This window comes from Syzygium oleosum, unplaced genomic scaffold (assembly GCF_021117445.2).
Source record: "Syzygium oleosum isolate NSW1041296 unplaced genomic scaffold, Sole_v2.1 Sole_v2.12, whole genome shotgun sequence".
Classification (NCBI taxonomy): domain Eukaryota; kingdom Viridiplantae; phylum Streptophyta; class Magnoliopsida; order Myrtales; family Myrtaceae; genus Syzygium; species Syzygium oleosum.
Genome location: NW_026607496.1, coordinates 2,048,996 through 2,072,653, shown reverse-complemented (window position 1 = coordinate 2,072,653; position 23,658 = coordinate 2,048,996). Strand labels below are relative to the sequence as shown.

General features: G+C 41.0%; 1 protein-coding gene across 1 annotated transcript; it reads right to left on the bottom strand.

Annotated features, from left to right (window-relative positions):
* Nucleotides 1–13,613: 13,613 nt before the first annotated feature.
* Nucleotides 13,614–16,576, bottom strand: LOC115677209 (UDP-glycosyltransferase 82A1). The gene is made up of 2 exons (XM_030600330.2): nucleotides 16,048–16,576; nucleotides 13,614–14,764 (listed from the first exon to the last, which is right to left on the bottom strand). Exons 1-2 carry the CDS (start codon nucleotides 16,535–16,537, stop codon nucleotides 13,890–13,892), a joined length of 1,365 nt encoding a protein of 454 aa, XP_030456190.2. The 5' UTR covers nucleotides 16,538–16,576; the 3' UTR covers nucleotides 13,614–13,889.
* Between the last annotated feature and the right edge of the window lie 7,082 nt (nucleotides 16,577–23,658).

The window sequence follows — 23,658 nt, the reverse complement described above, 5'->3', positions numbered from 1 at the left end:
GTGGAAGGCATGTGCGCCTTCTATTCCTATGGCGAAGTCAATTGTACTCACTAAAAGTTTAGTAGAACCGCGACAACTCTGGCAAATATTTTATGAATAATCCTCCAAACTCGGTCGATCTAATCTTATGAATTCCATGATGCAATTATTCTAAAATAAATAAACGTGTCGAGTTGTAACATTTGTTTATTATATAAGAAATTCTCAGTTGTTACCTGGCTCACTGAAGAGAAGACCAACTTCATAAAATTGTCCTCCTTTGTATATTGTAATATTTTACTCAACAGTTGTTCATTTTAAGATCATTTCAGGATTTTCATGTTATTTAATTCTGGTGCAAGACAAATTTTATTTTTGACTTAGTAATTTATATTATAGATGGGTGGTATATATAACTTGGATTGATTTGATCTTCTTCTCGAGTCTTTCTAGCTAAAACAAAACTTTTACTTTAATCGATGCAATAGCAATTTAGTTCATTAAAGTTCTCAATACACACTTAGGAGTGGTTTTCCGTTAAATATTCAGGACTTAGCCTCGTAACAAGAGGGTGCGTTATTTGAGAAAGATGCATCTAGATTATTCTCTAGAAATCATATGCAAGACAGAGGCATTGCATACGAAGAAGTGAAATAAAACGACTCAGAATAAAGCAAAGTGCATGGATTGAAACGATGAGCGGTCGTGACTCACCACAATCGGAAATGTGACCTTCTTGGGCCAGTTCGGGGATGGCCTCAACTAGCTTGTAGGTCGTGAGTATGGCGGGCTAGGACCCTGCGGTCGGGACCCCGCACTGGTTCCCCACTTCGATCGTGAATGAGGCTAGCAAGTCGATCCCCATCAGTGCCATGCTGTCGTCCGCCACGTCGAGCTCCCTCACAAGCCACTCGAGGTGGACCGGCATGACGTCCTCCATGGCCTTCATGACCGAGAAGAAGTCGTGGGGCGCACCGTCATTGGCACTCGAGCCGACCTTGATATGAGCGAATATGATCACCTCCCCCATCGTATGATCGATCGCGGGAGAGATCCTACGTGTTAGAATAATTAAATATTAAATCACGCCTTCATCTACCAGCATAAACTTTTAGAACGGTTGGCTGTGATCCCACAAAATCTCACATGGTATTAGAGTTGGAGGTCCTGAGTTCAAATCTTTCAAGACCCCATTTGCCTCCCTAATTAAATATGGCCACGCTTAGTATTAGACAAAAAGACTAAACTAAGCATGAGGGGAAGTATTAGAATGATTAAATATTAAATCACGCTTTCATCTAACAACTTAAGTTTTTAGAACAGTTGGCTATGGTTCCACAAAATCTCACACTGCGGTGGATGAATCCTGGGGTGACAACCACTGGATCGAAGTCGTGGGAGTGGAGGATTGAGGCTAGTTTGAGCATGGGAGTGACGTGGCCTTGCGCTAGATACAGGATTAAGGCTTTGTTTGGTTCAGCATTTGCAAGAGGCTCCAAAATCCCTTGGCCAAATGCAAATGGCGTTTAGCAAATTTTTTGGAAGACTTTAGGGAAATGCAATCCAAAGGCCTCTAAAGGCCTTTTTTTCAAGGCATGTCTAGACGTACTTTGGAAAGTAACATTCTCGGAATGCAAATGTTGGCACTATTCATCGCGGTTTGCATAGAGGAGTTGGACGGAGGCTGACGAATGCCGCCTGAGGGGTTGTGCAATCCTGGCGATTGTCGCCTGGGGTTGCACAACCTTGGCGATTGTTGCCCTAAGCAACCATCGGCTTGGGTCATAGGAACCAGGCGATCGTCGCCTAGGGTAGTACGGCCTCGACGACTGCCACCTGGGGTGGCGTGACATTAGGCATTGCTTGGGTTGTGCGACCCCGGCAACTGTCGACTTGTGTTGTGTGACCCAAGCGACAGTCGCATGGGGTTGCGCGACCCAAGCAATGCCTCTTGAGGTAGGACGGCCTCTGATCACCTCGCTTGAGGTCACGTGACCTTAAGTAGCCTCGTCTGAGGTCGGATGACCGTAGGCAACGTTGGCCAGCGGCCATTTTGGTCCGCCATTGGCTGAGTCCACCATTTGAGAGTTTTTTTTTTGAAAAGAAAAGAAAAGCAAAGGCTCTTTGCATTTTCCCAAAGACATTTCCCAAAGCCAAACCAAACTCACCCCAATATTACCTTTGGCGTCCTTTCATCTATCTCTCTCTCTCTCTCTCTCTCTCTCTCTCTCTCTCTCTCTCTCTCTCTCTCTCTCTCTCGTCTCGAGTCTCGATTTTATGGGGTTTGTATGTATTTATGTCTGTTTTTTTTTAGGCATTGCTTGGGTTGTGCGACCCCAGCAACTGTCGACCTGTGTTGTGTGACCCAAGCGACAATCGCATCGGATGACCTTAGGCAACGTTGGCCAGCAACCATTTTGGCCTACCATTGGTTGAGTCCGCCATTTGAGAGTTTTTTTTTTTAAAAAGCAAAGGCTCTTTGCATTTTCCCAAAGACATTTCCCAAAACCAAACCAAACTCACCCTAATATTACCTTTGGCCTCCTTTCATCTCTCTCTCTCTCTCTCTCTCTCTCTCTCTCTCTCTCTCTCTCTCTCTCTCTCTCTCTCTCTCTCTCTCTCTCTCTCTCTCTCTCTCTCTCTCTCTCTCGTCTCGATTTTATGGGGTTTGTATGTATGTATGTCTTTTTTTTTTTTTCAAAGTAACATTTCATTCAATTCTACGGAAATACAAGAGAAATACATCGCTGGGGTTTGTATGTATGTATGTCTTTTTTTTTTTTCAAAGTAACATTTCATTCAATTCTACGGAAATACAAGAGAAATACATCGCTGGGGTTTGTATGTATGTATGTCTTTTTTTTTTTTCAAAGTAATATTTCATTCAATTCTACGGAAATACAAGAGAAATACATCGCAGTCCAACTGCAAACCACGGCAACAATTTTAAAACAAAACAGGCTCCAAATAACAAGAAGAATAATCATAACAAACTTAGGGGTCACCCGCTCAAAGAGACAATTTGTGACTTCTTCAAATCAAAATTGGCGGCTAACTGCCAAATCTGTTGTCAGTAATGAACACACACCGAGATCTTCATATATTGTTATGGCTTTTCCTTTTGACGGTGCGCTCCTAGGTTCAGTGTCCCCAACAACATCATCGTTCATAATAACAAGGTTGAACGAGCATAGATCTAACACAAGTGAAAAAAAAACCTTCACAAAACTCCTCCAATCTTCTTTGAAACTGGACTTGTACATCAACAACCTCGAGGAAAGTGAAACCCTAAAATCATACGGTGGTCTGATTCCTTTCTGGGTGTGCCCCGAACATGCATTCCGTCTTGATTTTTGCCGTCATTATCTACAACTCTATGCCTTTTCCTCTCACGTCGCCGACCGAATGATCGATAGTGGCACGCTGATATCCCAAGATTCAAATTGGCCAAGCAGTACTCATTGAAGTTCTGGGCACACAATATCAATGATATTCATCTTCATTTTGGAGAAGAGTCCAACTTTGTTAAGATGATTGGGAGCGGCTTCTCCTGTTTTTGCTTTTTTCAAAAGCAACTTTTCATTGATCTGCAATTTGTTTTATTTGTAAATTAAAATTGGTTCCAGTGTCTTTTATTGGAACCAAATTAGCCTCAAACCATCAAGTTGGGAGAAGGAAAGGACTCGAATGACGCTGTTCTATACGTTTTTAATGATATCGGTTCTTTGGCAAACCGCTTTGGAGGATTTTGTATTTAATTAATGCCATGAATATTCATGCAAGGGAAATCGTCGACACGTCACTTAAGTGAAATTTTTTTGAAAAGTTATGGCACTTAAATGATAAATTGAAAAGTTATACCATTAAAGTGAGTGTCGTGCGAAAGTTATGGCACTGTTAGTGTCTTTTTCTCACAATTGCACATATGCTGTAATTGTGCTAGATTTACTATTCATAAGGCTATGTGGTAGATGCACGGATGTGAGCTCTTCAAGTCTAAATAACAATAATGTAAGAGGGAACCGCTTAATTTGAATTTCTAGAGCATATATCTTGTCTTAGGTACAGACTGTAAAATTCCAATGCATTTACGTTGCTGCGTAAAGGGATGAACAGATTTTCTATCCCGTACGGGTCTCTCGACCTCCTTTGTCTCGACATAATTCAACCGTCAACAATAATAATCTCATGTTCCCTAAATTAAGGATTGAGATTCATTGAATACCCCTAGAGGGAGTACTGTGCAAGTTAGAGGATCCATGTCTCACATAGGAATCATAAAAATCCTTTCAGGCATATAGATCGAATCAGCACCAAAGTGACATGGTATGTTGAAGGTGCCATTGTAGCATCAACATAGAATCATATTGGACGTCGAACTGTGGATATAAGGAACTCTTATTAGAGCTATTAGGTAAAGTATCCCTTGATTCTCAAATTTATCCGTAGGAAAAGAACAAGATCGAATAAAATTAGTATAACTCGATTAAGAAATAAAACAATTCGAGAGGGATTCTAACATATGTGAATGTGTTGCCTTCTCTATACCCATAAGAGCTAGCACTTTACGAACTCTTATTAGATGATCCGGGTGCATGTGAATCCGCTGCGTTCAATCAACCGATGTTTATGGGTCTTAGTGGAACCCGGCATAAACCCGGCATAATTTAAAGGATGAGATGCACCAAATTCACAAGTACCTAATGCATCAAAAAGAGTTGCGTATCCGACAAGAGTGCATGTTCGCTTTTCTAGAAAGTATATTCGCGCTCAAAAAGCCATGCCAGCCCTTTTGGCGACTGTCCTCCCCTTTGGAAGATACCTAGGATCGATGTTAGGTCGATGAGCACTACGGCACTAGTGGGATGATGGGATCTTTACATATTGATGCGCATGGAAGGTGATTTTCGACACGTTATGATATTTTATTGCGAGCTACAATCTATTTTTATTTTGTGATGTGCCAATAACATGAAAAACGAGTCTTACTTTATTAGCTCGAAAGTGGCAAATGTGCTTTTCACAAAGTCTATTTAGTTTGGAGCAGAGCACTGTTGACTTGGGGAAGGATAGTTCTTTCTTTTGACAGAACTTGGAGGAGGATAGCTCAATGAATACTTTCAAAAATACCCATAAAAATGGGTTTTGAATATATTAGACCCGGAAGTGATAGTATTTAAATAAGTAAGACATATTCAAACTCTTGGTCCCATCATTTTATCAATCAACTTTATAAAAGCTTTATACTTTTAGGGTTACTCTGCTTATAGAGTGGTACCTAGAGGGATTCTGATGATATTCATAGGGACCATTGTCTGAATATTCAAATTTTAAATCATGTCTTTATCAATTATTTGCAATAATCCTGCAAAAATCTTCACATGATATCAGAACAGGAGATTTTAGTTTCAAATGTTTCTGGGCTCCTAATTTGACTTTCAAGTTATATAATTCCAAGTGTAGTTATAGGCTAAAGTTGAGCTTACGCGTGAGGTGAGGGTGTTAAAATATTTACGTATTATACAACGCTTTCGTTTATCAACTTAAGTTTTTAAAATAATTGGTAGTGGTTCCACAAAATTTCACAACCATAATGCTCTAAATTTTAGATGGTGAATCGACATTTTAAATGTCCTCCATATGAGAATTTCCAAGAAAAGAATTACAAGATCGAGCATTTAGTAGTTTTTTTCTTGTCGTAGAGCATTAAGGAATCCAATATGTCGAAATTATGTATACACTGTAAGAATTTCCTAATGTGGGCTTCATTAATTGAAATTAACTGAATTAGTTTGGTCTAATAAATGTAAGATATATGGGTTCTTAATAAGTCTAATATGGGGCTGGCTAGTGTGGGCAGAGTACGGCCCGACCCATAATGAGAGGGCCCGTGGTCGAAGACTCTATAAATAACGCTCAAGTCCCTCCCCTAACCGGAGGATACACAATCTGACTCACATACGGATCTAGAGAGAACTTTCTTCTCGTGAGTGACAATTTCATTAGGCCAGTGTTCTAACGAAGGGTATAGGGGAGAAGCACTTGAGTTCGTGTTCGGAAACCGTCGCAAATTCCGCGTCAAGTTCGATAGATTCCAAACCAGGTACGCGAATCGATAATTTCTCCATTAACGTGTTTCGATTTCTGATTATGGTGATCCTGGGCGTGTCATTTTCGTGGCCAACATGTGGTATCAGAGCCTGCAATAGATTAGAACTAAAACAAGCGTATTAGGACTGTTTTTCGTTATGTCCGAGAGGTTTTTACCCATTTTCGAAATTTTTTGTCCAATGAATGTAAAATTTTATTACATATTCGGAATCTACTCGTCGAGACGAGAAGATTGACGGGCGGCACATCACCGGACGAGGCCGCATGCGCCCTCACGTGTCGACACGCGCCGTGGGCGCGGCGGCGCGTGACGGCCATGCGCGGCCGTGCCGAACCGGGGCGTTTTCGGCCGGTAACCGTCGGATGACGTCATGCTGACGTCATCAGGAGCGCGGATCCGGTCGACCTGGATCCTAACCTGACCCGAGTGTTGACCCGACCCAGATCCTGACCCGATCCGAATTTAGACCCGACCCGACCGTTGACCCGACCTGAGTGTTGACCAGACCTGATCGGTCGGACTGGTTGAACCGGTCAACCAGTCGGACCGGCTGTTCAGACCGGTTTGACCGGCTGAACACGAGCACGCGCCGATCCTTTCGGCGGCTCGTGAGAGCGCGTCCAACGTCCTTTTGGGACGTTCTTGGTACCGACGCGCTCGTATCGAGATTCTCTACATTGTGGTGTATTTATTTTATATGTTTGAAGCTTTTACAGATGTGAAAATATGTATAGAACCCTATATACTCGTATTGTTAGGGTATTTTTGCGTATTTTCTTGTATTTCTCTATGGTTTCGGAAATGCATATGGTAGCTCACATATATATCACCACATAAGGACTGTGTAGAGTGTAATTCATTGTCTATCAATGAATGGAACAATATAATTAGCATGACATGTAATTTCAGAGATATACGCCCCTGTCTTTACGTCTAGCATTACATGTATATAGTGAATGTGATACATAAAGCTCATATCCCTGGTATGAGAGATTTTCAAGGATTCAGTTGGGTAGTGACCGCCAAAGTAGCATACTTGATTGGGTTTGAGAAATATCGGTCTCATATTGTAGTGGGATGTCTCCTGTTCTATTGCGTGATCATACTCCCAAAGGAGGTGATCTTGTATTGGTTCATGGAGGGGTACATGTATAGCATGTGCTTGAGAAATGACTGATCATAGTGGTTCATACACCCAAAGGTGGTGATTTCACGAAAGATTAGAATATGTTCTCATGGCCGCTGTCATGTGGAGAGTGTACAACTGCATGTCATATTTTCTGCCCAAAGGTGATTATGTGATGATGTCTGTAACTCTCATTTTAAGTACTCACATGATGCTGATTGTATTGTTTGTTTTCTAGTCACCTTTTCTGTAAATGGCAATTCCATTTCCATTGAGGTCCTTACTGGGTTGAACTTTAAGAAATGGAAAGAGGATTTTCTATTTAGAATGGAGCTGGCGGATGTTCACATTGCTCTTACAAAGGATAAGCCGGCAGATATCACGACCACCAGTACTGAAGCTGAGAAAACGGACTATGCTGCCTGGGAAAAGAGCAATCGGATTTGCTTATTGACAATGAAGAAATCCATTCAAGAATACTTGAAAAGTGGTTTGCCAGCTGACTGTACTGCTAAGGAGATGATGGCAGCCTTAGAGGCTAGAAACCGCATTTCATCTAATGCTGAGGTTGGTACACTTCTTCAAAAGCTCTTCAATATGAAGTATGATGGTACTGCTAGGGTTAGAGATTATGTCCTTCGGATAGTAGACCTAAAGACGAAGCTTCAAGCTCTTAATGTTTCCATTCCTGATGCTTGCATTGTGCATCAAGCCCTGAACACACTTCCACATGATTTTAGGATTATAAAGACAAATTACAATTCCCAAGATGAGACTTGGTCAGTGAATGACTTGATAGCAAGGGTGGTGGCAGAGGAAGAGAAACTTAAGAAGAAAAAAAGGGGATCTAGCCTTATATGTTTCTGGTTCCCACAAAAGGAAGGATAAGAAGTCCAGAAATCGTACTCATAAAGGTACTCACGACACTACTGGTCAATCTGACAATATGGGTCCAAAGAAAATATCCTTCAAAAGGGATGGTGACCGCTGCTTCTTTTGTAAGAAGAAATGTCACATAAAGAAGGATTGTGGAAAGTTCAAAGCTTGGTTGTCCAAACGTGAGCCTACAGGTAATGATTCTTTGGCACTTGTTTGCGAATCCAACCTATCAGAAGCACCATCAAGTTCTTGGTGGCTCGATAGCAGTGCAACTAATCATGTTGCGTTTACCATACAGGGATTCATAAATCGGAGGAAGCTAAATCAGGATGAGTCAAAACTCACTATTGAAAACAACGAGAAAGTCGATGTTGTGTTTGTGGGAGATGTAATCTTGATTCTAGACTCTGGTTTTATATTAATGTTGAAAGACACCTTTTATGTACCTTCTTTTAGACGGAACTTAGTTTCCGTATAGTGTTTGGACATGTATGGCTACTCTTTTGAAATCAAGAACAATGTTATTTCTTTGTTTCTTAATTCAAATAAGGTTGAGTGCTGTAATATGTCCAACGGATTGTACAGATTGTGTTTGTCTCCCAATGACATATACGTCGCTTATATAGCCGAAAAGGTTATTTCCAAGAGACCACTACCTAAGGAACAGTCTTATGCATTGTGGCATAAACGGCTTGGTCATATCTCTAAGGATAAAGTAGAAAGGCTGATAAAGACTAACATCATGCCTGCTCTTAAAGATGACCAAGAGACATGTGTAGACTGTTGTAGAGGTAAAATGACCAAGATAAGGAAGAAAACTGCAGTCCGTAGTTCTGACCTGTTGGAGGTCATTCACACTGACATAAGTGGACCCTATACGGCAACTCTGTATAGAAATTTTTATTTCATCACATTTATTGATGACTATTCTCGATATGGGTATCTGTACTTGATTAAAGAAAAGTCTGAGTCTCTTGACAAGTTCAAGATTTTTCGGACTGAAGTCGAGAAACGGTTGGGAAAGGTCATAAAGGTTGTTAGATCTGACCGAGGTGGAGAGTATTATGGCAAGCATGGCGATGCCGGACAGCTTAAGAGGCCATTTGCCAAATACTTAGAGGATTCTGGGATAGTGGCTCAGTTTACTATGCCTAGGAGTCTTGAGCAAAATGGTGTAGCCGAAAGGCGCAATCACACCCTTATGAAATTGGTGAGGAGTATGATTAGTAGGACAAATTTACCTGGTTTTCTGTGAGGTGAAGCTTTGAAAATAGATTTGTACATTCTGAATCGTGTACCTACTAAAGCTGTTCCATTGACTCCTTTTGAGTTATGGACTGGATGTAAGCCTAGCTTAAATCATCTTAAGGTTTGGGGATGTCCTGCAGAAGCGAAGTTATATAATCCAACATTAAGTAAGTTGGACTCTAGAACCACTCGGTGTTACTTTGTATCTTACCCGGATCATTCGAAGGGATATCGGTTCTATAATCCCAATGGAGGCACAAGAATTGTGGAATCACAGACAGCGAAGTTTCTGGAGTTTGATGTGGCCGAAGAAAGTAGCTGCTCACAGACTATTGAGGATAATAGTACGGTGGGTAATGTTGTATCTTTATTTCCTCCCATATAGATAATTGTGGAGACTCCCGCACCACAGACTGAACCTGTTGAGGCTCAGGATCCTGTTGTCGAGACAACTCCTAATGAATTTCCTCAAGGCTCTCAGGTGCAGGATGAGGCTGTTGCTGCTCCAGTAAGGAGATCCATTAGGGAGAGACGATCAGCTATACCACCGGACTATTTAGTCTATATAGGAGAGCAAGACTACGATATCAGTTCTGTGGCTGATCCAGTGACTTATGCAAAAGATGTTTCTTGTCCTTAGTCGGAACTGTGATTGGATGCAATGAGAGATGAAATGCAGTCTATGAAGCATAATGGTGTTTGGGAACTTATTGAATTACCTGAAGGTCATAGACCCATTGGCTGCAAATGGGTGTATAAGACTAAAAGGGACTCCAAAGGAAAGATTGAGAAGTTTAAAGCCAGACTGGTAGCCAAGGGTTTCACTCAGAGAGAATGAGTAGACTATGAAGCAACTTTTTCTCCAGTCTCTTCTAAAGATTCTTTCAGAGTGATCATGGCATTCGTAGCTCATTTCGATATGGAGTTACACCAGATGGATGTTAAAACTGCCTTTCTCAATGGAGACCTTAATGAAGAAGTCTATATGATGCAACCCGAAGGCTTTGCGGCAGATGATTCAGGTACGCTTGTATGTGGACTAAAAAAGTCTATTTATGGTCTCAAGCAAGCTTCTAGACAATGGTACTTGAAGTTTCATAGTGTTGTCGCTTCATTTGGTTTTGTTGAGAACAAAGTAGATCAGTGTATATACTGCAAGGTCAGTGGGAGGAAATTCATTTTCCTTATACTCTATGTGGATGATATCCTGCTTGCGAGCAGTGACCTTGGTTTACTGCATGAGACAAAGCGGATGTTGTCAAAGAACTTTGATATGAAGGACCTTGGTGAGGCGTCTTTTGTCCTTGGCATTGAGATTCATAGGAATCGTTCTCGCCGACTATTGGGTTTATCTCAGAGGGCATATGTTGATCGTATCTTAGAAAGATTCAACATGCAGCAATGCAAGCTCGGAATTGCTCCTGTCATTAAGGGTGATAAGTTGAGTCTGTCACAATGTCCTCATTCAGATTTTGAGAAAGCCCAGATGAAGAATGTACCTTATGCTAGTGCACTTGAGAGTATTATGTATGCTCAAGTATGTACTAGACCAGATATTATTTTTGCAACAGGATTTCTAGGCAGGTATCAGTCAAATCCAGGACACGATCATTGGGTTGCTGCCAAGAAGGTTTTGAGATACTTAAAGAGGAAAAAAGACTATATGCTGATTTACAAATATGTTCAGGACCTACAGCTGGTTGGGTATTCGGATTCGGACTTTACTGGCTGTCGGGATGAAAAGAAGTCGACAACGAGTTACATCTTTAAGTTAGCAGGAGGTGCAGTATTATGGAAAAGTGAGAAATAGAAATCAATGACATCCTCTACCATGCAAGCGGAGTTTGTAGTATACTTTTCGGCCGCTACTCAGGCAATTTGGCTCCGGAACCTCATTAAGGAGTTGACTGTATTTGATTTTGTGGATAGGCCCATACAGTTGTATTGTGACAATAACTCTGCAGTGTTGTTTGTTAACAACAACAGAGGTCTCAAGGGGTCTAAGCATTTAGAGGTCAAGTACCTGACTATAAAGGAAAAAAATTCAGAATGGTGACATTGCAGTAGAGCACATTTCAATAGATGATATGATTGCAGATCCACTAACTAAATGCCTTCGCCCTTGTGTATTTGATCGACATGTCATTAACATGGGCTTAGGAGTATCATGGGATACTGTTAATTAGTGGGAGTTGTTTTGTTTTATGTTGCTCTTATGAAGTTTGTATCTGATTTTGTTACATTTTGTAATATTTGAATATGTATCAACTCTTTTGCATTCAATGAGGTATTTGTGAATGTAGATTTATCAAGTTGAGTATACATATTTGATGAAAATCTCGAGGCATTGTGTGAACCTTGAGTACAGGCTATGGGGCATTCGTGGTATTAGCCTTAACAATATGTCTTGGTACACATAAAGTACAGTTAACTATCAAGGTAAGACATATGAAGGTTCGTTGGAACCATGAAGGATATTCTCTGGTGACACACTAGGTTTTGTGACACTTAAGGAGAGAGAATTTGGACTAACAAAATGGACAACACATGAAGTATCACTCATTATGAGGTATTGTCCATTTGACACACTACCATATTGAATCCATATCAGTAAAGTTGAAAGCACTTGTGACCATGGAAGGCTTTGCGTGAGTACATGCAGTTACCGCCATGATTCGGTGTTTGAGACTTTATGGGATCGGATTGATTATTAAGAATAATCTCTAGACCAATATAAGGGTGCGCACACAGTTCTGTTTCAATTAATATCGCCCAAGTGGGAGAATGTAAGAATTTCCTAATGTGGGCTTCATTAATTGAAATTAACTGAATTAGTTTGATCTAATAAAGGTAAGATATATGGGTTCTTAATAAGTCTAATATGGGGCTGGCTGGTGTGGGTTGAATACGGCCCGGCCCGTAATGAAAGAGCCCGTGGTCGAAGACTCTATAAATAGCGCTCAAGTCCCTCCCCTAACCGGAGGATACACAATCTGACTCATATACGGATCTAGAGAGAACTTTCTTCTCATGAGTGGCAATCTCATTAGGCCAGTGTTCTAATGAAGGGTATAGGGGAGAAGCACTTGAGTTCGTGTTCGGAAACCGTCACAAATTCCGCGTCAAGTTCGATGGATTCCAAACCAGGTACGCGAATCGATAATTTCTCCATTAACGTGTTTCGGTTTTTGATTATGGTGATCCTGGGCGTGTCATTTTCGTGGCCAACATACACATCAATTAGAGAACATATAACATTAACTAACGATGAAATTTGAATATCAAATCTTTGGCAAGTAGGGAAACGTTTCGCTTTTTTTACTTATATGTGAATATTTCATTGAGAAAACATCACATTGGCCAAGAGAAGATAAATAAAGTAATGATTTTCCTTCCAAATTCATTGAAGTATTCTGTGTGAGATTTTTTTTTTTGGTCAGAATTCTGTGTGAGATTCGGGTGGGAATGAATTAATCAATTAACTTATGGATGGAGATCTAAAATTTGATACTCTTTTATAAATCCTGTTTTAGAATGTTCAACTCAAAATCATATAATCAAATAGTCAAATAGTCGAAAGTGCTGACTATAGAAGCAAAAATTTATGAACATAAATTAATCATTAATTTAATCAAAATCATATAATCAAATAGTATTATGAAGCAACTAGAAGCATAATGAGGGTTGACCACACAATTTCTCGATGGAAATCTATTTCAATTATCCTTTTTCATAAATTAATCCCGTTAAACGTCACACGGAATAAAATCATTGAGACTATTTAAATAGATTTTACGGTGGGACTCACATAATCAAATAGTTCAAACAAGCATTGTACTGCATGATCTATCAATATTTTTTATTTCATGAAATAGTTATCCTACTACTTCAGTTTAAGCGAGTAATGTTATTTAAATAAGTGATTCATTACTCTAGTCCTGTCAACTAAATGATAATACAAGCCTTTTTGACGATCCAAAGAACGAACCTCGATTATGAACATACAGTAGTTGCACAGTCAAAAAATCGATTCATGAGATAAATCTTTTCCATTCCTATCCTCTCCCATGCATAAATTCGATCAAATGCGGGTGGATTGTTAGCTCTAATGAAATGATGTGCAAAACCAAATTGTCCAAAAATTGAAGCACAAAAAATCGATTCGAATGAAATCTATGGCCTTATGTAAATAACTTAAAAGGTTCGGGTGTCTTCTTCGATGTAGGTGAACATTTCAATTTATGAACATTCATCGAGTAAGTATAGTCGAAAGTGCTGACGTGCACGTAAAAAAAACATTGTAGGACTATTAGTCGTATATAATCTGTATGCTGAACAAATATAGTTGCTACAGATTTTGCTCAGAAAATCCTGCAAAATAGAAAATACCAAGAGGGAAAAAAAAAAGATTAAGAAATACACATTCCTCACATACCAATACTATCTCAAGATTTACGGACTTTCGCATGGCCTTTACACAATGATGATCAACTCAAAACCCTAAGAAGACAACATGACGAGCAATTACTGTTTCCAACTATGTAACTACAGAAAATCATCCTCCGTCATTCTCTTGAGATCTTCGACGAAGCCTGCCATATTCGCCACCGCTCTCGAGCTCGCCTTTGCCGGCATCATCCTCTCCTTCAGCTTCGCCAACCTCACCCCCATCTCGCCGTCCTCCATGACCCGCCTCACTCCGTCCTCGACCTCCCTCTCCCCGAACCCTCCCAGCCTCACCCCGACCCGCCAAGCCTCGACGATGTATTGGCAGTTCACAAACTGGTCCCCCGCCACGGGCCAGCACAGCATCCGCTGCCCACACTGCACCGCCTCCACTGTTGAGTTCCACCCGCAATGCGTCAAGTAGCACCCGACCACGCGGTCCCGCAGGACTTCCACCTGCGGGGCCCACGACACGACCCTGCCCCGGCTGCGGACCCTCTCCAGGAAGCCATGTGGCAAGCCCTCGCGCCAGGATGGACCGAGCACCCACAGGAAGGGCCGCTGTGTCGACTCGAGAGAGAGGGCGAGGCTGGCGACTTTGTCGCATCCGATGGGACTGACCCAACTGCCGAACGAGACATAGATCACCGAGTGCGGTTCTTGATTCTTCAACCAGGTCAGGCAGGTGGTGTCTTCTTCCCAGAAGCTAGGGTTCTTGGTCAAGGGGGACGGGTTGGTCAGCGGCCCGATCGGGACAATCGTCGGGTAGTCTCGGGAGCACTGGATCTTAGCTTCGTCTTCCTCCTCGGGGAAGGAGTTGACCAGGAGCCATCGGAGAGATGCCGACCGGTGTAGAGTCCGAGTCCAGAACCGGAATCTTGCTTTCCGGGCGTTGACCGGCCCGATCAGCCACGGCAGGTCTTGGGTGGTCAACGAGGGGTGTTGCCGTACTTCGCTTTCCTTCTGGGGTATTCCTGCAAATTATTTTGCACATTTGCATGTGAGAATCAACGCCAGAAATACAAGGTACTCGTTCAACGTGGTCACACGTCGCAAATTCAATGAGTCGGATGACATGCAGACTTTGGTAATTCTCAAGTTATGTCACATCACAAAACAATCACAATCACATTCGAGACGAGGATTTGTAAATCATCTTCGTTTAGGTCTTCAAGAAGGATTGCAAAATCATCATGCACGTGGTGTCGTAGTCTTCAAGAGATGGTCCAAAAGGACCGGTTTCGTTTACTTTCTAGGGTCGCCCGCTGATTTCTAAAACCAGGTTTATTCGAAAAATTATCATTTCGAAAAAAGAGGCGAATTCGATCGGACATCGAACATGTGCCGATACCGATCTATCATCAAAAAGTTCTTGTATCAAGCAACGCGTGCAGCGATGCGGAACACCACATTAGTGATACATAGAGATAATATAAATAATCTCGGACTGTCCAAAATACAAGAATATATTCGTGTTAAGGTATATGAATGTGGGTTTCATTGACGGGACAGAGGGCATATTATGAAGGGGGCTCAACGTGTGTGACATTCCTCTGTCGCAATTTATTGTTTTAAATGCATCGAAAATAACTATTTCCTTTCACAGCCAATTGGTATGTAAAAGGCTAGTAGGCAACGTGATTGGAGCGTACGTGGGAGAAATCGATTTCCTGACAATTCCATGATTAATTTTTGTCAAGTGTTAAATGGTGTTGACCCTGGAAACAATCTTGCTCATTTGAGATGGTAGGCATGTGCGCCTTTTATTTCTTTGGAAAAAGTCAATTGTGCTAACTTAAAGTTTAGTAGAATGCAACGTTTCTGGAATATATATATATAATTGTCATGTTACCTTATTCGGGTGTGAGACAAATTTATTTTTGACCCGGTAGTATATAGTACAAATAGATATGTGAAATTAGATAAAATGGATTAATTTGATTTTCTTCTTGGGTCTTTGTGGCTATAACAAGACTATAATTTTAGTCGATGGAAGAGCATATTAAAATACAGTTCTCAATATATATTTAGCAGTGATTTTTCCTCAATTTTTCAGGAATTAGCCTCGTAATAATATGAGTGGGCGTTATTTGAGAATGAAGGATCTGGATTATTCTCCATTAACCTAACTCAATTATGTAAAGATGGGCTCGTGAAATCATATACAGGACCAAATATTGCTTAAGAAGTGAAATAAAACGACTTGGAACAAAGCAGAGTGCATGATGGACTGAAACGAGGAGCGATCGAGACTCACCACTATCGGAAATGTGACCTTCTCGGACCAATTCCGGGATGGCTGCAACCAGCTTGTAGGTCGTGAGCATGGCGGGCCAGAACCCCGCGGTCGGGACCCCGCACCGGTTCCCCACCTCGATCGCGAACGAGGCCAGCAAGTCGACCACCATCAGCGCCACTCCGTCGTCCGCCACGTCGAGCTCGCCCACGAGCCGCTCGAGGTGGGCCGGCATGATGTCCTCCATGGCCTTCTCGACGGAGAAGAAGTCACAGGGCACGCCGTCGCCGGTGCCCGAGCCGTCGGGGATCGGCACGATGGCGATCCCACCCGCCGCCGTCATCCGGTCGACCGCAGGAGAGATCCGGTGGTGGATGAATTCCGGGGTGACGAGCACCGGATCGAAGCCGTGGGAGTGGAGGGTTGAAGCTAGTTTGAGCATGGGAGTGACGTGGCCTTGCGCTGGATAGGGGACTAATATCACCTTTGGCCTCCTTGCACAGGGCTTCATCTCTCTCTCTCTCTCTCTCTGTAGATTTACGGGGTTTGTATGTACGTATGTATGTCATGAAGCACAGTTATCTATATAGTTCAATTAAAGGCGCATGGGCCCCGAGAGAGAGAGAGAGAGAACAGAGCATGTGGAAATAAGATGGCCACCACCGGCCATCTTCAAAGGGGACTTTTGTAGTGTTTTTTGTTTTGGCCTTTTCTTCTGTACAAGTGGTGTTTTACTGTTTTATAAGAATGAGAAGTTGCACACACGTCGTCATAGCGCTACACATTTACAATTCACAACTTGCGACCTGCACGCGTAGTTCATATAATAACCATGGAAGAGGGAAACCGCTTCATGTTTAATGTCCAAAGAACATATGTCATGTTATTACGTACAGATTGTAAGATTACAACACGTTTTCGGCGACCATCGTATCCTTTGTGTCTTAGACAATTCAGCCGTCGATGACAACCTCACTTCCATAAATCAACGACTGAGATTTAGTAAAAACACTGAAAGGGAGTACCCATGGGTTAGACGATGCACATCCCGCGTATAAATCTTGAAAATGCTTGTAGGCATATAGATAGAATCTGTGCTTAAAGTGACGCATTGTGTTGGAGGTATGATCCTAGTAGTAACTAGAATCTTATTCGCCATCAAACTATAAATATAAGTAACTCCGATTCAAGTTGTTAGGTAAAGCATTTCTCGATCCTCGAGTTTATCCATAAAAATCCGTGGGAAAAGGCTTAGAAAGATTGCGCGGTATTATTGTAATTTAAGCAAGAAATCTCCCCCTTCGAAAGGGATTCTAAAGGACGTGAAGTTGTCGGCTCCCTCTAGATACTTATGAGAGATAGCGCTTCATGAGCTTTTTTAAGGTCATTTAGTTGCATGTGAGCTCATCATATCCGACCCGTTTATAACGATCCATCTCACACAGGACCGATATGATCTGATGGTCGAGATGCAACGAACTCAAACACACACGAACACACCAAAAAGAAGCCTCGCGCTTTTCCACGTGTGTGCGTTGGCTCTATTAGGAAGCGAAAGTCAAAATATCACGGCGTCTGAAAAAAGCCACGCCTGCCCTTGTAGCGACTGTCCCTTTGGAAGGTACTTAGAAGAATTTGATGTTAGGTCGATGGTCACTAGTGCACTTAGTGACGCGAGCGGGAGGGTGATGATTTTCCACGTGGAGATATTTCTATTGGAAGCCACAACTTGTCGTCCTTTTGGCCAGCCAATATCATGAATGGGTGTGCCGCTTTTTAGGGCGAAACGTGCTTTGTTAGCTCGAAAGTTGCAAACGTGCTTTTCCACAAGTTCATGAATAAGGGAGCAGAGCAGTGTTGACTTGGGATGGGATACTTCTTTCTTTTGCCAGGCTTGGAGAACGATAGCTCAGTGAATAGTGTTAGGGATCCATATGAATAATGGGTTTTACATAATTAGACGATCAAGTGATAATATTTAAATAAACGAGATGTGTAAAGCACTTTGTCCAGTCACTTTATCAATTAACTTTACAAAGTTTTGTAGCTCGAGCATACCTTCGGCATTCATCAACTTATGAAATGGGTTTTTGATGCTCTTATATCGTGATATCAATTAGGGGTGATCGACTTCTGGTATAAAAGTCGGGAATCGAACCTACGACTCGCGGTTCCAAATTTTCGAAATCAGAAATTGAACTGATCAGTGCGCGGTTCTACTCAAAAAGTGGCTTGCTTTTTTTTATTTTGTGTAAAAGAAATTCTTTCCTTTTAATAAATATAAAACTGCATCATCTCACTTCCAAAAGCATATGTTAATCAAGTGGTTATGTTATTGTTTATTCATGCTAAAGATCTGGTTCAATTCTCGGTATATGCAAAAGTAATTCTTTTCAAAGAAGCTCCTAAACTGGTTTCCGAGTGGAATCGGGAAACGAACCTGTCCTAGGTGGGTTCGAGGTTCATAACTGGGAACCCAATCGATTCTCTCTTGAGCCGATCTTGAACCAGTAGGTCAAGGCCGATTTGGTTTAGCTCTCAAGTCGAATTGGATCCGATCCTTAATATTCGCCGGGACCATGATGCTCCAGTTTTTAGATGGTAAATTGGTGCCTTAAATGTCCTCCACACTAGGCTGTCCAAGGAATTTTTAAAAAAAAATAAAGTAATTAATTTCCTTCCATTTCATCCATTGAATATTTATTCGATGAGAAATTCGTGTGGAAATAAGTTAATCACTTATAAGATGGAGATCTAAATTTTTATCCTTTTAATCACCATTTGCCTAGATTAGAAACAAAGTGGGTCCCCTAGGTGGTGGGATTGGGGCATATTGTACGGCTATCATTGCGTTAGGAGTCGCAGACCCCGGCGTTCTACAAACGTGAGGTATTTATTATATGCGTGGTTCGAGGACGTTGCTTGAAGCATAAAAGAGAAACTGAGTGGTCAACACTTATTTAATTGCGTCACAAGAGGCTCATTTTGCGTCATGTGATGCATCAGCCACATGTATTTTTGACTTGGGAGAAAATTGTTTCGGTCAACATGTATTATGCATCTTCTAGTCGTTTCGTAATATAAATGGTTAATATAATGAAAAACTCAACATGATACATTCGCAAAAAATTTATCCCAAACTAATTTTTGCGTTGCCAAAAATCCCAAACCGATATACTCATCACAAATTTACTCCAAACTAATTTTTGAGTCACCAAACATTCCAAACCGATATACTCATGATATATTTACCCTCCATTAACTTATGTAAAATTTACCGTGAAATTGTTGAGCTGAATAACATATGACAATAACTCAATTGATCTAGTAAGTCCATGTGGAAATCCTTTTTAGTTTGGGGTAAATTAAGTGTACCAGTTTGAGGTTTTTGGTGATTCAAAAATTAGTTTGGGATAAATTTATGATATGTGTACTAGTTTGGACTTTTTCGTGATATTAACCCTAATATATATCTAATTTACATTTAATAAAAATACAGATGTGCATGTGCACTCCCTAAGAGTTTGTTTGATGAAAAGCTATTTCCCCAAAATTGTTTTTAGCATTTCTAAAGTTTGAATGATGGTGAACTAGTCAATCGACGAAAGCGTTTTCCAGGAATTAAAAACAAGAAGTTTAGATTGGGGAAACGACTTCTTCTTCTAGCAAGAGGAAATCATTTTCCCTAGTTCTTATTGTGCGTCCAAATGAGAAGAATAGATCCTTTTATATCTATTTCCTATCTCTCATCAGTTTATTTTTTTCAACAAGTCTCATCTGTTATTTTATTATAAATCCCTTTTGCTATCTCCTAAATATACTTCATTAATGCTCATGTTCTTCTACACTTATAATTCTTATTATTTTAATGGATTACATAATAAACAAATATGTTTGATTTTAGTTTGTTAGTCATTACGGGTCATTTTTAATAATACAAGCTGCATTTAGTGAATTTACTTGTAATCAAGTGCCATAAAACCAATTCTTTCGACACGTTTTCAACGCAAACAAACACCAGAAAATGGTTTACTTTCTCTAAAATTGAATTTCTTGAAAATATTTTTTAGAGACAAAAAGGCTTTGGTGAAACAAACAAACCCTAAAATTGAATTAACATAAAAGCTAAAAGGCTTTCAATTGTGTTATTTATACTATTGTAAGAATAATCAATGCATACATGTCACAATTATTTTCGATGCAATTTTCGGGTTGAGCCAAAAAAAATTACAGGGTTGACGTCATAAATATTGCAAAAACTACCTTTTTCTTTCGTCATAAATGTTTCTGCAAAGGTCACAGCTCCCATGCTTTCTTCTTGTCTCTTCCACGTCTAAAATTAGTTTAATTTGTGATTCTGTAAAAATAATTAACCAATGCAATATACCAGCCTACTCAAATCTTAAACAAACGGAAGCGTAAAATGACTAACTAAGTTTAAGAGCTTGCTTGGGCCAAATGAATGCACAATGTCAAACTTCCTTGCTTATGGGAATTGGGGCTGGGCTACCAATATCAGTTGACGGTAATTTTGGAGAAACCCATCGGCGTGGCCAATGGGCGACGGCCTGTAAAACGGCGGAGGACCCCTCTTTAATGGCTGAGCGCACACCCGTTGGCCATTACGAAGTATTGGAGCTGTTCAGGGACCGCCCATTGGAGCTCCGCCGTGGTTCAATATTGCCCTTTTTGTGTTTGGGAATGCACTTTGCAACTCCTCTTGATTGTTGATTCGGCCACTGCACACAACCTTTCTTTCAATTGTACTTTCAGGCTAGGCCCCTAATTGAAAATGGACTTGTTCATCGAAGACCACAAATGCCAACACCCCCACAACTTCGAGGCCCAATTGGAGGATCGTTCGTTTAAGCCCAGATAGCCGATCATTGATAGGTCAAGAAATAACCATCCCCTCAAATCACAGCACGAATGAAATTAACAAGGAGTGGCATCTGATATTCAATAAAGTGCTAATCATTTTGGTTTGCGCAATCAAAATCTTAATCTTTCAGTCAGTCTGATCCCCTCGAGTGATGTTACCAAACAAAAAGGTCACTAGCTATATTTATCAAAAGAGACCTAAACTTATTGCATTTTTGCCAATTTTGGTCCTCGATATTTCAATTTAACCAATTGAGTCCTAAACTTTTTGACAATTTGCCAATTGAGTCTTTCGGGCCAAATTTGATCCGAAATTGCTGATGTGAATTCCCGTCATCCTATGTGGCACAACCGGCATCCACATGGACTTTTTTTGTAATACTTGAAATAATTAAATTTATTATTATTTTTCTTTTTTCTCTTTGCTTTTATTTTTTCCATTGCCCAGATTGGGTGAGGGCACCTCGCCTGCTGCTAGCAGGGTGCGAAGGACCTTGCCCAGGTCTGACAAGGGCCTTCGCGCCCAAGGCCTTCATGGGCCCGCTGGCCACGGCGAGGTGGCCCTTGCCCAGATCTGGCGAGGGCCTTGCTAGCGGCCTAGTGGCTAGCAAGGGTCTTTGGCCATAAAGAAAAAGAAAATAAAAATATTATTACAAATGTTTACGTCAGTGTCAGCCGTGCTACATAGGATGACTAGCGTCCACGTCAGCGATTTTCGGCCAAAATTAGCTAAAAGAACTCAATTGGCATCATAAAAAAGCTTAAGACTAAATTGACCAAATTGAAAAGTTTAGGACTTCTTTTTGGTAATTTTCCCTATTTTCTTGGTCGAACCCTATTTTCTTATATAGAAAATTATAAAGCATATATAAAAGGATTATTAATACTTATTTGTAAAATGTTTGCTATAATACCTACAGCTTTAACACAACTTTGATTAGAGGTGATCAGTGAGTCTTCATTAGATTGAGTCAAAATTATGGGCCCGCCAATCAACAAAATGAGTTTGCTGGCTGGGCGGGCATTGCTTGGGCCCAACCAGGCCAGATTGGACCCGATAATCAATCTTAGGCTCTTGTCCAAGCCCGCCCAAAGATGTCCGTGGCTCAGCAAAGACTAGTCGGGTCGTGAGCTGCCAAACTCATGATTAAGTCTAATTCTTATGCTTACTTGTAACATGGAGATTCTGGTAATGATATGAAGTATCCAAATTATTCTTACCGTCAGTATATTGAGTTGTTTCGTTTTCATATAAGGTGTCGATACTTTGTTGCTAATCTTAGGTACTTGACAATGTTGGACTCCTTGGATGGATGAGCATTATGTTACCTTGTAAGAAACCTCAACAGTTAATGTCAAAGTCCAAGCTACGAAAGAATATCCGAGATGCTTCAAATACTCATTATCTATATGAATCAGGGTAAGATGCTAACGATCTTAGTTGATGGCCCGGCTATTTGCACTTGGTGGGTTAATGAATCGAAGATTTAAACATTCTTCAGGTGTCCACCGAAGAAAGGAGTTCTCAAAATCGACATAGACGGCTCGTTCGAACTTGGATCGACGGAGGGTGCTATCTTGTGTCTCTGTCGTAATTCACGGAGCCTCCTCGATGGGTTCGCGAGATTAGTACCGGTTTCCTCAGCCGCACAAACAGAAACCTTGGCTCTCCTTCAAACCCTAAAAGGACTTAAATCTCTAGAAAGCACAAGTCTATCTTAGTCGAGTCAGATAGTCTTGAACTAACAAGGGCTTTTGCAGAGGGCAGATCGGTTCTCACAGGAAGTACGCCTGCTCATCATCCATGCTTTTGAGAAAAGCCCTGCTACGAAAATTGAGTCTCGTATTCCCCTCAAGCTCTTTGGGATCCATTACATACCGAAGCCAACTTGGTCGGCCCTTCCGTCTTTTCTTAGCAAAATTGAATAACTTATCGATCGACCAAGAAAAAAGACATTCCTATGCACACGTTGATTACTCGACAGCTAAACGGGATAAGGGCAAACGGGTCCAGAACATTTGGCTTTTTGCTCGATGGGAGTCTTGACATTTCTTTGTTGTCGTTGATTCCCAAGAGCTCTTTTCGTTTTTGTCAATCGAGTACAAAACTCGGATTGCGTTCGCGTTTTGTGGTCTGAAGATCGCACGTGGCTTACCTCGCTCGTTTTCTTCGACAACCAAAGTTGACCATATGACTATAGATTGAATATTCAAAAAAAGGTCCAATGGTTTCGCGCCGTCTAGCAATGACGGGGCGCCACGTGGCGGTATCGCAAAATTTGTTTTCCATGGGCACCTCATTTTTTTTTTGTCTGGGAAAAGAAAAAGCAGCACGGTCATCTCGATATGGATTGAGGAAGAGGGGGGGTTTGTCACCTTTCAAACTGGTCGTCTGTTCACCCATCATACCTGTATCCCCCCCAGACTTTTTTTCAAATCGTCATAAAATTTGGGAAATAAGTCGTCAAGCTAACCGGCTTGTTAATCTCGGAATCGATAATCGTTTGGACATTATATGGGTTCTATTTACTGCCTCCTCGAGAGTTATTTCATGTTTTATTAAGTAATAAAATGAATTTTATTAGGTAATAAAATGGGGATAATAGATTCTCGACGTAAATCTGCTGTACTCAGGCTTTAGCCCACTTTTTTCTTGTCACGCTCGCTAAGAAAGGAAAAGTCTTGCTTTTTTTTTCCCCTTCTTTCAAGGTGAAAAACTATTTATTTATGGGGCTCGATTCTTCAATGCAA

Coding starts and splice junctions, on each gene's coding strand:
- LOC115677209 (XM_030600330.2), bottom strand. CDS start 16,537: ATGAAGCCCTGTGCAAGGAGGCCAAAGGTGATATTAGTCCCCTATCCA. Junction 14,765..16,047: donor AGGTCACATTTCCGATAGTG/GTGAGTCTCGAT, acceptor AATAATTTGCAG/GAATACCCCAGAAGGAAAGC.